We start from the raw sequence: 15,451 nt of genomic DNA on the forward strand, positions 1-15,451 counted from the left end.
CAGAAGTGGATGAGAGCTGGAGTGGCCACTGGACCAAGCAGGATGTACAGGCTATTAGGGACAGATTTAGACTAGATCAAAGAGTTGCAACATAGACTGAAGCATTGCAACCTGTTGATGTGAGGTCTGGTCTACACCTAAAACATAGGTCGATCTAGCTACATCGCTGAAGGGTATGAAAATTCAGACCCCAGACAGATATAGTTAAGCCAACCTAAGCCATGGTATAGACACCACTAGGTTGATGGAAGAATTCTTCTGGCAACTTTAGCTACTGCCTCATGAGGGTGTGGCTTTACTACTGCGATAGAAAAATCCCTTCTGTGGCTGTAGCAAGTTTCTTCAGTCCAGCTCTATCCCCACATAGTTGCAGCACTGCAGCCATGTCGCTGTAGCAATTATCGTGTAGACAAACCGGAGATTAGCAAAACGGATAAGAGGCAGCGGCAGCTGCTCATTCGGGGCTGATGGAGAGGAACCCCACCAATAAGGTCACAAATATGTAGCATGGCTGATGTACTCCAGAGTGTAATACCATCTGCTGCTGCTGGGAGGACTACTGGTGGAGCTGGAGCAACTCCAGCCTTTAGAGATGGAAGCCCAGAGCAGGGAATACAGGCTTCTTCTGTGGCACTATCTTTCTTCAGCTTCACAGTTACAGAGTATAGGACCGGCCGCGCATACTCCCTGCTGCCTCTGCTCCTGCTTTCCCTGACCCAGTTTGGAAGTTTGTGGGAAGGCAACTGAGTTAGAGCTCACGAAAGCTTATGCTCAAATAAATTTGTTAGTCTCTAAGGTGCCACAAGTCCTCCTTTTCTTTTTGAGTTAGAGGGATGGAGCTTTTTGAGTCTGGTGGTGGTGGCCATCAGGTGGGGGGGGGGGGGCAAGATGGTGGGAATGGGTTTTCTGAGCCTGGAGAATGTGAGAGAGTGCATGTGTGATTATATGTGTATACACACTCACAAATGTGTGCATACATGCACGTGTGGGTGAGGGAGCTATTCAGACTTTCGGGGGGAGATATTCATGGGAGGGTAGGTTCTGAACTGTCACGTGTTGCCAATTTTCATGGTTTTATCATAAGGCTCACACTAAATGGTGTTTTTCATAAAGCCCAGTCTTCTGGAGTCATGGGATTGCATGAGAGTCTCAGTTTTCATTTAAAAGAAAGAAGTTTCTAGCCCTCATGGACACAGAGATATGCTTGAAAATTACCGGAGTGCACATTTAAGTAGAAAACAAATTAAAAAGAACCCCAATTTTTTTGGCTGAATTTCCATATTTTTAAGCCAATCATGATGTTTTGGCATATGACATGATTTTTGAATGCTTCGGATTCGCAATATTGGGCAGGGAGGTGGGGGTGGAGTTCTCAGCCTGGGACATAGGTGTGTGTGTGAGGAGGGGGTCATTTTGAATTCTGGGGTTGGGATGGAGGGAACAGACAGGGGCATGGTTTGGGTGTCTGGGCTGAATGCTGGAGAAAATGGATTCAGCTGGTGGTGGCATCAATAGTGTGTGTGTGGTGGGGAGACAGTAGGGTAAGAACCTGAATCAAGGGGCAGAGTTTGAGACTAGGGGAGGACAGCAAAGTGAGTCACAGAGGAGTAATCACTGTTTCCTCCACACTGCTATTAACTGAAAAGCATTTGAGTTTTTTTATTGTGTAGTGGGAGGTGAGGGGAGAAGGAAGTGGGTGTCTCTTTTTCTTCCCACCTACCCACCAAACCCACTTATGGGCCAGCAAAAAGCTTCCCTTTGATACCTTTGACTATGGTCTCCCAGTTTTTCACTTTGATAACATGATCATACTCCAGAAGTCAGAAGTGTAGAGGGTGCTACCTGCAGTGCCTCCATTTATTTTGGGCACCAGCTGCCACTGTGTAAACTATATAATTTACAAATCAATCATTTCCCCTGTACTTACCTGGCAAGACCTGTACTCAAGACTCCATGTTTGCCCCTCCGCAGCTGATAACAAAGCTTTGGATGCAGCACTTTCTGCTCTGCTCTGCTCTTCAAAGTTGCAAAAAAATGCAGACACCCTCAAACTCAGGGTGGCATAAAAATGGACATGAATATATGTGTAACTTTTAAATCTACTCAAGTATCTGCTAGGGCCAAATCCTGGGAACAGCTATACAGAACCCTGCCTTCCCCTAACCATTTCCATTGTGTAAGGGTTTCCTCACAATGGGGAGGGGCAGGGATCTGGGTTCTTAAACAGTTAATTTTTACATTTATTTATTTGTATATTTGTACAAAGTCTTTGCTGTTCACTGTTAGATGTATAAATATCCCATGTGACTGGTACACACAGTCTCTTAAGAATCAGGCTCTAGAAGCATATGTCCATATTTTTATATTCTATAGTCTAAACTGACTAGAGAGAGGAACTGTAACCTCTGATTCTGATATGTTTTGCATTTAGTGACGCGGCAAATCCTGGATGATAGTTTGGTAGGTAACATTTCTTTGTCTCCTTTACTCTTAACTCTGGTGAGAAGGAGGTCCCACATAACAAAAATGGATCCTGACAGTTCTAGTGTACAGAGCAGGAATCAGAGGCACCAGCTGACATAAGGAATTTATACATTAGAGTCAAAGAGCCATATTTGCCTTTCACTTCCAGTGGCATCAGAAGCAATAAACTACAGTGCAGTCAATGGATTTCCAGACACCAATCAGTTCAACTTTAATGCAGATGTTAAGATATTCTACATGCTCAAGGTGGGAGAAACAAAAAAAATATTGAGACATAAAAGGCTTTGGTTATTTTAATGACCTAATCCATAAAGAAGATCGACAGATCTAGAAATGGCTACAATATGAATGGAAATTTGTAGGACAAAAATCTAGGAAAGACGAAGAAATGGTGGAGGTTTCAGTGAGGATGGGATGATGGCAAAAAACAAAGTATCAGTGATCATCAAAGGACCAATGTACAAAACTGTACCTTCTACTATATGTAACTGAACAGGCCAAACTATTTTAGAGAGATTGATCTTGCCATGATACCTTCACAACAGTCATTAATGGGAATGGAAGAAGAGACCATACAGATTGGTTTCCTACAAAAATTATTATTTGGAGATACACTGTAGGCACTGGAATGGGGCATGGGGCAGTGAATTATATGGGCCCATGGTGCCCATGGTCCAGCAAATTCAGTTCCTGGAGGCCTGGATCCACCAATGTTCGGGGCTGGGTCTCTCCGTGCTGTGCTCCCTCGCCGGCCACTGCTGGCTACAAAAGGGAGCGGCACTGGTGGTAGGCTGAGGCAGTGCTGCAGCCAGCGCCTGCGGAGGGGAGGAAGCACACATGTGATGGCAGCCTTCCCCACCCCCACCCCCGGCACCCACTACAGGAGGCGAGGGGGCTTCCTGGACCTGAGAGGGGCCCGGCCCCCAGGAGCATCTGCAGTGACAGTGGTGCGAGGTGAGTGCTGCCGGAGTGGGGGGCCCTCCCCCTGAGCTCCTGGCTGCCGGCGGGGGAGAGGGCTGGGGGGACTGTGTTTGCCTGCACCCCAAACTCCTCATTCCCAGCCCCATGTCCCCCCACATTGTGCAATATAGGGAAACTGTTAAACGCTTACTGTTTCAAGTCCATTTTTACATTATTTTAAAAAATATATATCAGCTTACAAGGCAAGGATGTGTGTGTGTGGCGGGTGGGGGGACTTGTACCCATTCTGGGCACCACCAAAAATTATGAACCCCATTCCAGGGGCCACAGGTTTGTATAAGAGCTTATAATACTTTTATTGATTCAAAACTCTCTTTGATGCAATGGAAGCTGGATAGGGCTCAACATGAAGAACTGGTGGGAGAACTTCAGCAAAGGTCTGTTCAATAAAGCACCCAACACATGGATGTTCATTAGAAGTTTGTCCCACCCTCTTGGGTCTGCAAAAACTGGCTGCAGTCTTATGAGAATGTGCCTACATAATCATCTGAAACCTGCAGGCCATATATATTGGAAACTCTGCCTTCCTAATATGGGGTTTTTTTTCTTGCACTTTTGTTCCTCTAAATGCAGAGCCTTCAAAAAGAAAAATAATAGTGGGGGGGCGGGGTGGGAAGTAAACAGAACATTTCAGTCTTCAAACAAGTTGGGTTTGGGTTCAGCCGAGAACTGGGCAAAGGTTTTGCGCAAAGGGATGTGGGTTTCTTCTATAGTCGAGAGAATAATTTTCCAAAACCAACGTATTTGGGGGAAGTAGCCTCTTTTTCTGCCTGATGAATATTCATGAGCAGATTGCTATTTTCTCAAAAGTATTTGCATTTTCTGAACAAATATTGTTACAAATGTTTTACACTATTGGAAATTCTAGCTGTTTTGCTTAGTTGTGACAGGTCAGAAGAGGCACACATTATTGTTTCTGCTTTCTGATCAAATGAGTGTTCCAACATTTTTATATTCTGTCATAAATATAAAGGGAAGGGTAAACACCTTTAAATCCCTCCTGACCAGAGGAAAAACCCTTTCACCTGTAAAGGGTTGAGAAGCTAGGATAACCTTGCTGGCACCTGACCAAAATGACCAATGAGGAGACAAGATACTTTCAAAGCTGGAGGGGGCGGGAAACAAAGGTTCTCTCGGGCTGTGGGTTGCTTTTGCCGGGACCAGAGCAGGAATGCAGGTCAGATCTCCTGTAAAGGGCTAATAAGCAATCTAGTTAGATATGCGTTAGATTCCGTTTTGTTTAAATGGCTGATAAAATAAATTGTGCTGAATGGAATGTGTATGCCTGTTTTTGCATCTTTTTGTAACTTAAGGTTTAGCCTAGAGGGATTCTCTATGTTTTGAATCTGATTACCCTGTAAGGTATTTACCATCCTGATTTTACAGAGGTGATTCTTTTACTTTTTCTTTAATTAAAATTCTTCTTTTAAGAACCTGATTGCTTTTTCATTGTTCTTAAGATCCAAGGGTTTGGGTCTGTGTTCACCTGTGCAAATTGGTGAGGATTTTTATCAAGCCTTCCCCAGGAAAGGGGGTGTAGGGCTTGGGGGGATTTTGGGGGGAAAGACGTTTCCAAGCAGGCTCTTTCCTGTTATATTTGTTAGACGCTTGGTGGTGGCAGCAATAAAGTCCAGGGACAAAAGGTAAAATAGTTTGTACCTTGGGGAAGTTTTAACCTTAGCTGGTAAAAATAAGCTTAGGGGGTTTTTCATGCAGGTCCCCACATCTGTACCCTAGAGTTCAGAGTGGGGAAGGAACCTTGACATATTTGAATTGTTTTACCAGATCCAACCAGCAGTCCATCCTGACCAGTATCCTGTCACTGACAGTGGCCAGTATCAGATGCTTCAGAGGAAGATGCCAGAATTTCCATAATGGACAATCCTGGAATAACATTTTAATAGGGAAAGTTTCTTCCTAACCCCTGTCAGTTAGTGTTTGGCTTATGCTCCGATGCATGAGAGTTTCTTATAGCCTTTATATTTTTTATCCTGTCTAAATAGTTGAAACTAAACAGCTCTAATCTTTTCATAGCTTTATTATGAGTATATTATGACCCTGTCTTTTCATATGTATCTCTCTCCATGCTGCTGATCATTCTTGTCATTCGTCTCTGGACTCTTCAGTATTTATCTGTATCATTTTTGAGAGAAGATAACCAGAACTGAATATAGCATTCAAAATAAGATTTGAATACTTTTGTCACAATACTTGCATGTGTGGATTAAAGTTCAATTTCTTTGAATTGGGGAGGATTGGAAACTTGCCATCTGTGGTTATTTGTGTTAGTAGAAAACATGATTGCAAGTTGTTCACAGTAAGTAAATGAAAAAGGTCAAGCACATGGGCCAGGTCAATTCATTTGAATATTTGTCATTTCTTTCTGGGCATTATCATCTCTCTTTTTTCCCAAACCAGTTTATCCATCTCGAGTCTGAAGTTGCTTGACCACTACGGGCCAAATTCTGTGCTCACAGTGCTATAATTCAGAAGTAACCCAATTGACTTCAGTGGAGATACCCTTGGTTCACCGTAGTATGAGCACTGGATTTGGCTACCTTCCCTTCATTCACTGAGAAATACCAATGGTTCCAGCCAAATCTGGACAGTTATTTCCCATATATTGATGAGTTTGGTTTCTTGAACATGCTGCATTTCCTTTACACGTTCCCCTAGTCTCCAAACAAATGAGCCAAGATATGATTTAAACATCTCCTTACTTTGAATTGCTTTTAACTCCCCAAAATGTTGAACTCTTTGATTGTGTATAAACCCACAACAGAGCTAAAAGGACTAGTTTTTTATTTTAAAAAAAATCCTCCCACATCCTGAATAATGGTATAGTTTGTGTTTGTTCTAGTTATGCCAATAAATGTATTGCTGCGAATACTAGAAACGACCAACACCACATTTAGCTATTCTTAAAGCATATTCAAGTGACTGAATGCATGAAGTGAAAGGAAGAAAAGATTATGCGTGAATGAGTTCAGCAGATGTGACACAATCATACCTAATTGGGCTGTTTTTCTCATATTAACTAGACATTAAATGGGATTTAAAGCAATTAAAACAAACAGAACTGTTTTCTTCCCTAAATGTGTAGCTTTACAAAACATTTTAATCCTTTTTACCAAGTTTGACTACTGCTATTGGACTGGTGTGGTAATTTCCCTTGAGATACAAGGGAAATATCTTTTTATTTTTTTAGCATGACATGGAACTACAGATCTCTTTTAGTAAACAGCATCCAAGGAAAGAAAACCAGGATCTGGTAATCCTTTCACAAATGTAAAACTTGATATTGCATTCACTTCCACCAGATGAGATGTGGGTGCACATTGTGCTCTCGTTCACATCAATGTAAAACAGCTCTGTGCTATAATCAGTGGATTCATACCAGTAAAACTGAGAGGAGGATTTGGACTCTCTCTGTCCCCCCAGTCTGAGGACTAAATTCTGCACTTGTTTTTATGCCCACTCAGCCTCACAGCTGAAGTCAATCTGCAAGAGATCAGAATCTGGCCTTTCGCCTAATCCTTGTGAAGAAAGTAAGGACACAGTTGTTACCATTCATTCAAAACATTAAATAAAATAAATAAATAAGCAAGCGCACCCTGGGAGGCAAGCACATGTTAATTGCTAGTTTGCAGCGTTGGCCCCAGGATATGGGATTTCACCAACAGAAGTTGGAACAATCAAAGATATTCCTTCACCCACCTTGTCCCTCAAGTGCTAGTTGTTGTCAGGGTTCCCTCCCAACTCTGGGGTACAGATATGGGGACCCACATGAAAGACCCCCCAAGCTTATTTCTACCAGCTTAGATTAAAAACTTCCACAAGGCACAAATCCTTTCCTTGTCCTTGGATGGTATTGCTGCCACCACCAAGTGATTTAGATAAAAATTCAGGAAAAGGGTCACTTGGAGCCCCTATTCCCCCAAAATATTCCTCCAAGACCCTTCACCCCCTTTCCTGGGGAGGCTTGAGAATAATATACTAACCAATTGGTTACAATGTGAGCACAGACCAAACCCCTTGGTTTTTAGGATACTGAAAATCAATCAGGTTCTTAAAAGAAGAATTTTATTTATAAAAAAAAGTAAGAGAATCACATCTGTAAAATCAGGATGGAAGATAACTTTACAGGGTAAATAAAAAGATTTAAAATACAGAGGATTCCCCTCTGACTCTACTTCCCAGTTACAAAACAGGAATGAAATTACGTCTTAGCATAGGAAAAATTCACAAGCTAAAACAAAAGATAATCTAACGCATTTTCTTGCCCTTACTTACAATTTTTGTAACATTAGATGGATCATTTTAGGTATGTTTTCAGGAGATTTTTTACCTGCCTGGTCTCTCTCCATCCAGAGAGGGAACAAACAAAGAGAGCACAAACAAAACCTCCCCACGCCCCCCAGATTTGAAAGTATCTTCTTTGCCTATTGGTCCTTGTGGTCGGGTGCCAACCAGGTTATTTGAGCTTCTTAACTCCTTACAGGTAATGGGATTCAGTACATCTGGCCAGGAGGGATTTTATGTTACTGCATACATAAAGGTTGTTACCCTTCCCTTTATATTTATGACAATTGTCAATCAGAAATAATACACCATTTTAAGATTCTTAAATTAAAAAGCAGCATCCTTTCTTCCCACAGCCATGTGGCCTTTGGCAAAGATACTGTGGGGAAGAAACCATCACAGACTGAAGCTGGCACAGCAGCTTCAGGATTAGCTTAAGCAGGGATACATTCCTGCGGTTTCCACAAATTGGTGTTTTCTGGCCAAAAATCATATTGTTGAAAAACTGCTGACCAGCTCCGGCCATCAGATTGCTTTTTGCAGTTTCACTCTGAACATTCTCTCCCTTCTACAGACTGGATGTTTGCTCCACACTCTCCCTCTTGATTTCCAGTCTCTTCCTGCCCCTATCCTTCTTTAATGTGTCTCCCGTGGCTCTCTGCAGCACATGATATTAAAATACTGTGTGATTTAATTATTAACCAACCTAATTTATTAGACAATCAGGATGCTTTTACTACATTACTACCCAATTGGTCAGTCCTTTTGCTGCGAGACTAATAAATAGTAAATGAAACAATGAATTCACACTATTGTGGCTCTTTTGGGTAACAATGATCGCTAATTTGGCTCCTGAACCACTGACGTCTAAGGAAAGGAGTACTTGTGGCACCTTAGAGACTAACAAATTTATTTGAGCATAAGCTTTTGTGAGCTACAGCTCACTTCATCGGATCCGATGAATAAAGACTAACACGGCTGCTACTCTGAAACCTGACGTCTAAGTGTCATTGTACTACCTAATAGGCACTACCATAATAAACATGATTATAAATAAATAAAGACATCATTCTTGTGACCAAAACTTGCTATCTGGTACTGTTTGGTGGTGTAAGTCAGTGGTTTTCAATCTGTCTCGACTACTGTGTCCCTTTCAGGAGTCTGAAGCCCGAGCCCTGCTGCCTGAGGCTGAAGCATATAACTTAGCTTCGTGGGAGACCCCTGTGGCATGGGACCCTGGGCAATTGCCACCACATAATGCTGGCCCTGCACTTCTGATCCACCCCTTAAATCTATCCTGAGACTCCCCTGGGGTCATGATCCCCAGGTTGATAAACACTGATCTAGATGAGTTGACGTACCCCCGGAAGATCTCTGCGTACCCCCAGGGGTACACGTGTCCCTGGTTGAGAACCACTGGTCTACATGAATAGAGTTTGGTAGTGTCAGGCCAGGTCCTAGTGGGCAGGATTCAGTAAAAACTGTCATCACAACTGGAACCCCCTACCACAGTCTGAGCAGAGAGGCAAAGGCCTTGGAGAATCACCCATCCCCTTTCCCAAGATATGACCCCTCCAGGTCAGAGTTGAGTAATGTAGTGTGTGGAAGACAGCACTGTTACTGCCCACACTCTGCCAGTAATAACTGTAATAATCAGGGCACCATTAAGACAACTTGCACAATCACGAAATTCACATATAAACTTTAGTAGTAGTAGAAGAAACCTATAATCTGGGGTTTTTAGGAATAGGTTAAACAAAAAGCAATGTGCTTTGTCTGTAGCCTTTTCTTTTTTAAAACTCTGGCTCTTGTACCCAGTAGTACAACACTGATTTTGTTGGCTGAGCAAAGCAAAGTCTTACACACTTGAGTTGAGTGTTATATCTTCATCACCAGCAGGACTGCAGCAGATCAAGGAGTTGGTCTAGGAGTGAAATGTAGCTGTTCAAGGACAGTTTTAGACACTCCTGTGGGAATTCTGCACCAGTGCTCCATGAAGAATTTGTGCAGAATTAATGTTCTGCTCAGAATTTCATATTTCCCTGAAGAATTGGTGCTGCAGAGCTGCTGTCCAACTCTAGGGGCCGCTGGACTCAGCAGACCATATCTCTCTAGCTCCCAAATACAGGGGGGGCAGGAAGGGTGGAGGGTGCCGGGCAGCTGTGGCTCCCAGCATGTCCTGAAGGAAGGAGGAAGCATGCAGAAAACTCTGTACAAACTGGGTCCCAGCATCACGCTCTTTCTCTCTCTCTGGATCCCTGGGGGGTAGGGGTATGGGTTCTCTGGGAATGTGGGGTGGGAGGGGGGCGTGTCCCATGGCTGGGCTCTGGGAGGAAGGTGGTGCGATATCTGGGATGGAGGTACCCTACAGCTGGGCTTTGCGGAGTAGGAGGTGTGGGTGTCAGAGACCACAGGGAAAGAGTTTTCCCCCAAGATGTGCCCTGCTGGCACATCCAGACTGAGGCACCCACCAAAAGCCTAATAGAGAAACAGGAACTGGGTCAACGTAGGGTTTTCTTTAACTTTCTCCTCCTGGGAGAATTTTTGTTGTTGTTTGTATTGTTACAGACATACTTTCTGACTGTATTTTGAAATAAATTACCAAAATAATTGAAACTGGTGCGATTATATTGTGTTATTTTGACAAATAAAATATGCAGAATTTTGTAGAATTTTAAAATACTGTGCATAGAATTTTAAATTTTTTGGTGCAGAATTCCCTCAAGGGTATTTAGAGAGTGAGGCAGCTACACTCTGAGTGAGGAACAGATTGAGGAGTTTGAGGGAGCTATGGCTACAGTGATAAAGAACTATCCAGACACGATCAAAGGTGTACAGCACTATCAACCAACTGAACGACATCACGGAATGCACTTAGCTCCGGAAGCACAGACCTCTACTCCGTGAGTTAAAGGTTCAGCACAAAATAAATACTGCAGCATGTGGCCATGATTAAGAGTTCTGTGTGCATCATGCATTTATCCCAATATGTTCTGTGGATAAGATTTTAAACAAAACCCAAACAAACATACAGAACCTGGTACCTTGAGAAATATTTAAATGCTGACCTATTTTTAACATAAACGTTCATAACAAAGGAGAAGTTAAGGAAGAGGGAGTGGGTGCAGGGGGAAGGCTGGTGATTTATGCACTCACCATAAGTCAAAATGGACCTTTGAGGCAGTATCTAAATAATTCTTACCCCGTGGAAAGGATCCGCCACCTTACTCAAAAAAACAACCTTCAACACCAGCTGTTTCTCCAGCTACCACTCTCTCTCCCTTCAAACTCATTTAGTAGGCAGTTTACAACTGTTGCCTTGAGTTTCTCTCCTCCAAGTCAAGCCTTGATCTCCTCCAACTTCTCTGCCCACTCTACTTCATTAGACCTGCTTTCACCAGTCATTAATGACCTCTTGTCCGTATCTTAGAACTTCTACTTCCACATCATCCTCCTGACCTCTTTGTGGCTTTCAACATGGCTAATGACACCCACTTGCTTGACATGCTCTACTTCTCTCCCTCAGCTTTCATGACACAATTTGTGAAATCTCACAGGGTCAGAGCCTGAGGTGGTACCTCTGCTTATCGTGCGGTTATTACTTACAGCAAAATATCCATCATTGGTTAGGTTAGAGAACAGAACTCAATGTTGGAAAAGTCTGTAATTGTTTGTATTTTTTTCCCAATTTTACTATAGAAAATAACACACCCTGTTTTCCCACACTTGTAGCTCTCTTTTCCCTGAAATAGGCCTCAAGTTAGGTGTAATATTTACTTACCTAGGCAGGTGCGTCCATCAGCATGGAGTCTGTATCCCATATCGCATATGCAATAGAAGGAGTCCGGAGTGTTAACACAGCTCTGCTGGCAGCCTCCATTTACTACTGCACATTCATTAACATCTAGAGAAGGAAGACAGATGGCGGAGATTACAATGTCATTTCAATGTCAGCCTCAGAGAAGATACATTATTTCTCTTGGACAGTAGATAGCATGCATGTAGGGCAGCTATTATATTGATGCTGCAGCTGATCTTTACATTGATCTAATTTGCTTCTGATGCATAAACAAAACGTTGAAGATGGAAACTTTGAGCTCTTTGAAGTTCCAGAGAACTGGCATCTCTCTGCTTCAGAAGTACTTGATAATTGGACAGATCTGTGACACGCATGCTTCCTTGGGAGCAGGAAAAAAATATAGGGAAAGAAATACAATAACCTAACACATATAAGCTTGCAGTCACCATGGGATAAACATCTGGCATTTGAAGATGCTGTATGAAGAGTTCCTTTTGTGTCAAGCCCTTAACTCTACTAGTTGGGGTCCTCATGGGCAATGAGGCAGAGTACTGAAGAATAAGGGGAAAAAAAGACATGTAAGAACAGAGGTAATGTTTTAATTTGTTAATAAACTATTTCTTTCACTAATTTTATCTATTTTGGGCCTGCACTTGCTTCTACTGAAGCCAATGGGAGCCTTAGAATTGACTTCAGTGGAAGCAGGAGCAATATCTTGCGTCACACAACTTCTGTGACCTCTATTTCCTTGAACTCTAGCTGATGTTCTTGATGGTTACCTTAATTTTTTTCCTTTCTCAAATGGCCTGAGAATCTCGGAAGAGCTGTTATCCACTCATCTCCACCTCTGAGCACAAAGCAAGCAATTTTCTACGTCTCTCACTTCATAAAAGCGCTTTGTGCTATACTCTGGGCTATACCTCAAATTTCTCTCAGAAAAAGAGGGAAAATGCCGCTGAATCAGCTTGAGAACATTTCTTAAATCTTTTGCCTGACAGTAAGGGTAAGTTGGGAGGACAAGCTTGAGTACATTTGCAGCCATAATAGGTTTTAAGTAGATCCGCAAAACTGAACATTTTACAAGGTTCTGAAGGGTTCTGGATAAGCAGCTTCCATATCTTTTCAGCAACACTAGCAGAGTTTAAATTGCATCATATTGGAGTATTGATGCCACTGAATCAAAAATCACCACAGAAGTATCTAGGGGGGCCTGATCCAAAATTTGTGGAGACTCCTGTTGGCTTCAACAGGCTTTGGATCAGGTGCTAGGAGTGTCCGAAAATGCTTACCTATCCAGCCACACATAAATGGAATGTGGGTGAGGAGCCTGGGTTTCAAGGCAATACAGGCCTTGCCTAAACTGGTGGGTGTCTAGGGTATGTGTAACTACACGCCACAGTGAAAATAAGGTTGCATCCACACTGTGGTGTGTAGTTACACATGGCAGCGAAAGGCTCTGGAAAAGCTGCCAGAGCCTTTTATTGTGGCGAGAAAAGGCTCTGGCAGTGCCAGAGCAGTGCCTCACCATCTACACTGCTATGTACACCCGTGCTGGGAGGGCGTGAAATATGTACTCTACTTCCTGCCATAAGCGTAGGCATCACCTAAGAGGGAGCCCATAAAGAGAGTTAAGTTTGAAACTGTTCCTGGGGGGAAATGTATTTTGAATGAGACACACTGCGTAGAGAGACCAGGAAAATGAGGCCGGAGAGGGAGATTTTTTTTCATTATATGTTTGAAGAAAAGTGTCTGGTTTTTATATTCACATTGTTATATTTCTGCTTTGCATTTAACTTTTTATGGTTTATGTTTTTAATACTTTTATGTTTATTTCATTTAAAAAAAATCTAATAAAAATTAAATGAAAAAGGAAAAGTTTTAAAGATGACTCAGAAAGACAAGACTTCCTGAGCTTCTCCTGGCCATAAGGAAATGTTTTTATAACGTTCAAAGTTAATATTTCACATGTGAAATTCACTCATCTAACATAAAGCCCTGGTGCTGACTAGTGTTTAAATTCAGACCATTTGCCTATATACATCACTTACCACCCCCTCTCTCAAATATGCTATTTTATTAGGCTACATACTGTATACTTCCCTCTGGCTAGAGACATCTGGAATCTTTTTCTTATTAAGAGAAGTTGTTTGAAATGTAAACAGTAAACAGAGCATGCTATTCATCTTCATGTATATTACACAATGTCATGTTAAGAATTCATTCATGAACCTTTTTCTCATTGATAATAATACACCAGGAAAGTCACACAATCCACTTCTTTAAAAATGCTGAGAAACTGTGTAAAAATAATTGTCAAGATAATTAAAAGCTACTGTTACAAGAATCCTTTTATCTGCCCAATAAATGACGTTTTCACCTTAAATCATATGTCCAGTTATGGCTAAAAAGTATCAAGAGAAAATTAAAACCCAGAAACTAGTTGCCAAAATGCTTTTACCAACTATGGTAAAGAATTTAAAAACAAAAACAAAAAAATAAACAAAAAATGAACAAAAAGGTTAAAGAAAAAACTAGGAAGCAGCAGAACTATGAGACATAATATTAGGCGTTTTCCTCAAGAATCTTCATTCCTGTGAACTCTCAAGTATACAACAAAAGACAAATTATCTAACATGCAAAATATGGCTGTAAAATGGGATGCCTGCTCTTCTTAATAAATGGAAAAGACACGCCAAGGTCAAGATATTATTAACAAAAGCAGTGGCCTAAAGTTCGAGGCCTAAATCCAGTTTTAAATGTTTAAATAAGTGACTTGATTTTCAAGAAGGGCTGTGCACCCAACAGCTCCAACAGACTTCTGTGATCCTTTAAACGTTGTTCCTACTTTTCTCTATAGGTCAACGTTTTACTTGAGTTGAAGACATAACTCATCAGCCTCACTTTGATGCACTGGTTCCTCATTAACTTCTCCGATGTTTCAATATTTCTAGAGCTACAAGTCCAACTTCTGTGGGAGCTGCTGGGTGCTTAGCACTTTTGAAAAATCAGGCTATTTATTTCAGTGCTTAAGTAAGGACTTAGGCCCCTAACTTTAAGCCCCCGTTTTTTTAAATCTTGGCCAAAATCCTTTGCAGGCAACAAATACGTTAATAAAGATCCCATTTTTGTTTACTTCAAAGCACACTTCTTTGCTGTCAACGGCTTTTGGAGAGTAATACATTAAAAGACAAATGATTAAGTTTCCCTGCAGCAGGGGAAAAAAGGGTGCAAGATCAATGAGTGTGGGACACAATAATTCCATGGCTGTCTTCTTGGGATGCTATGTGAATGACAAAGTTGACAGTGGGCAATCCCTTTAATTTAAGGCTTTCTCAGCAGGATCAATATTTTATTAAATAAATGTTGAGAGATTCCTTCGTGGACTACAGATACCAAGAAACACACAAGACACAGCTGCCTCTCATTAACTCCTGCATCTCAGGAACAGGAAACTGCTTTGCCCCCAATTACAGAAAAAATTGCTGTAATTATTTAGTCTATTAAGCATTCTGAGGGCCAGATGCTAACCCTAGGACATAGTCTACACTTGAGTATTAACAGTGTATCTATTTCGGAGAGAGATGTGATTCTTTTTACCACCTAGCTATACTGGTATGACCTCTGGTGCGGACCGAGGCTTTGTCTACACTAGCACTTTTGTCAATAAAAAATTTGTCGCTCTGGGGGGGTGAAAAAAACCACCCTGACCCCCTTTATAAAGTACCTTAGCTCGAACAAAAAGGTCTCATTGCCTTCTCCATCATGTTTCCTAAACCTCAATTCCCAACCCCCGTGAGTTCTCGGGGGGAAAGGAGTGGCAGATGTTGCATTTGGCGGAGATGAGGGCCTCACCCAGGCACTAGAGGCAGTGTTGATTTTCAGCAC

The 15,451-nt window shown here is 41.9% G+C and overlaps 1 protein-coding gene across 1 annotated transcript in view; it reads right to left on the reverse strand.

The window, feature by feature from the left end:
* Positions 1 to 15,451, reverse strand: part of LOC102947212 (multiple epidermal growth factor-like domains protein 6) — a 284,176-nt gene that overhangs the window by 78,107 nt on the left and 190,618 nt on the right. Inside the window, exon 6 of the mRNA XM_043522132.1 lies at positions 11,549 to 11,671. Within this exon, the coding sequence (XP_043378067.1) occupies positions 11,549 to 11,671 (123 nt within the window). The remainder of the gene's footprint in view (positions 1 to 11,548; positions 11,672 to 15,451) is intronic.

The sequence above is a fragment of the Chelonia mydas genome, chromosome 9 (assembly GCF_015237465.2).
Source record: "Chelonia mydas isolate rCheMyd1 chromosome 9, rCheMyd1.pri.v2, whole genome shotgun sequence".
NCBI classification, from domain to species: domain Eukaryota; kingdom Metazoa; phylum Chordata; order Testudines; family Cheloniidae; genus Chelonia; species Chelonia mydas.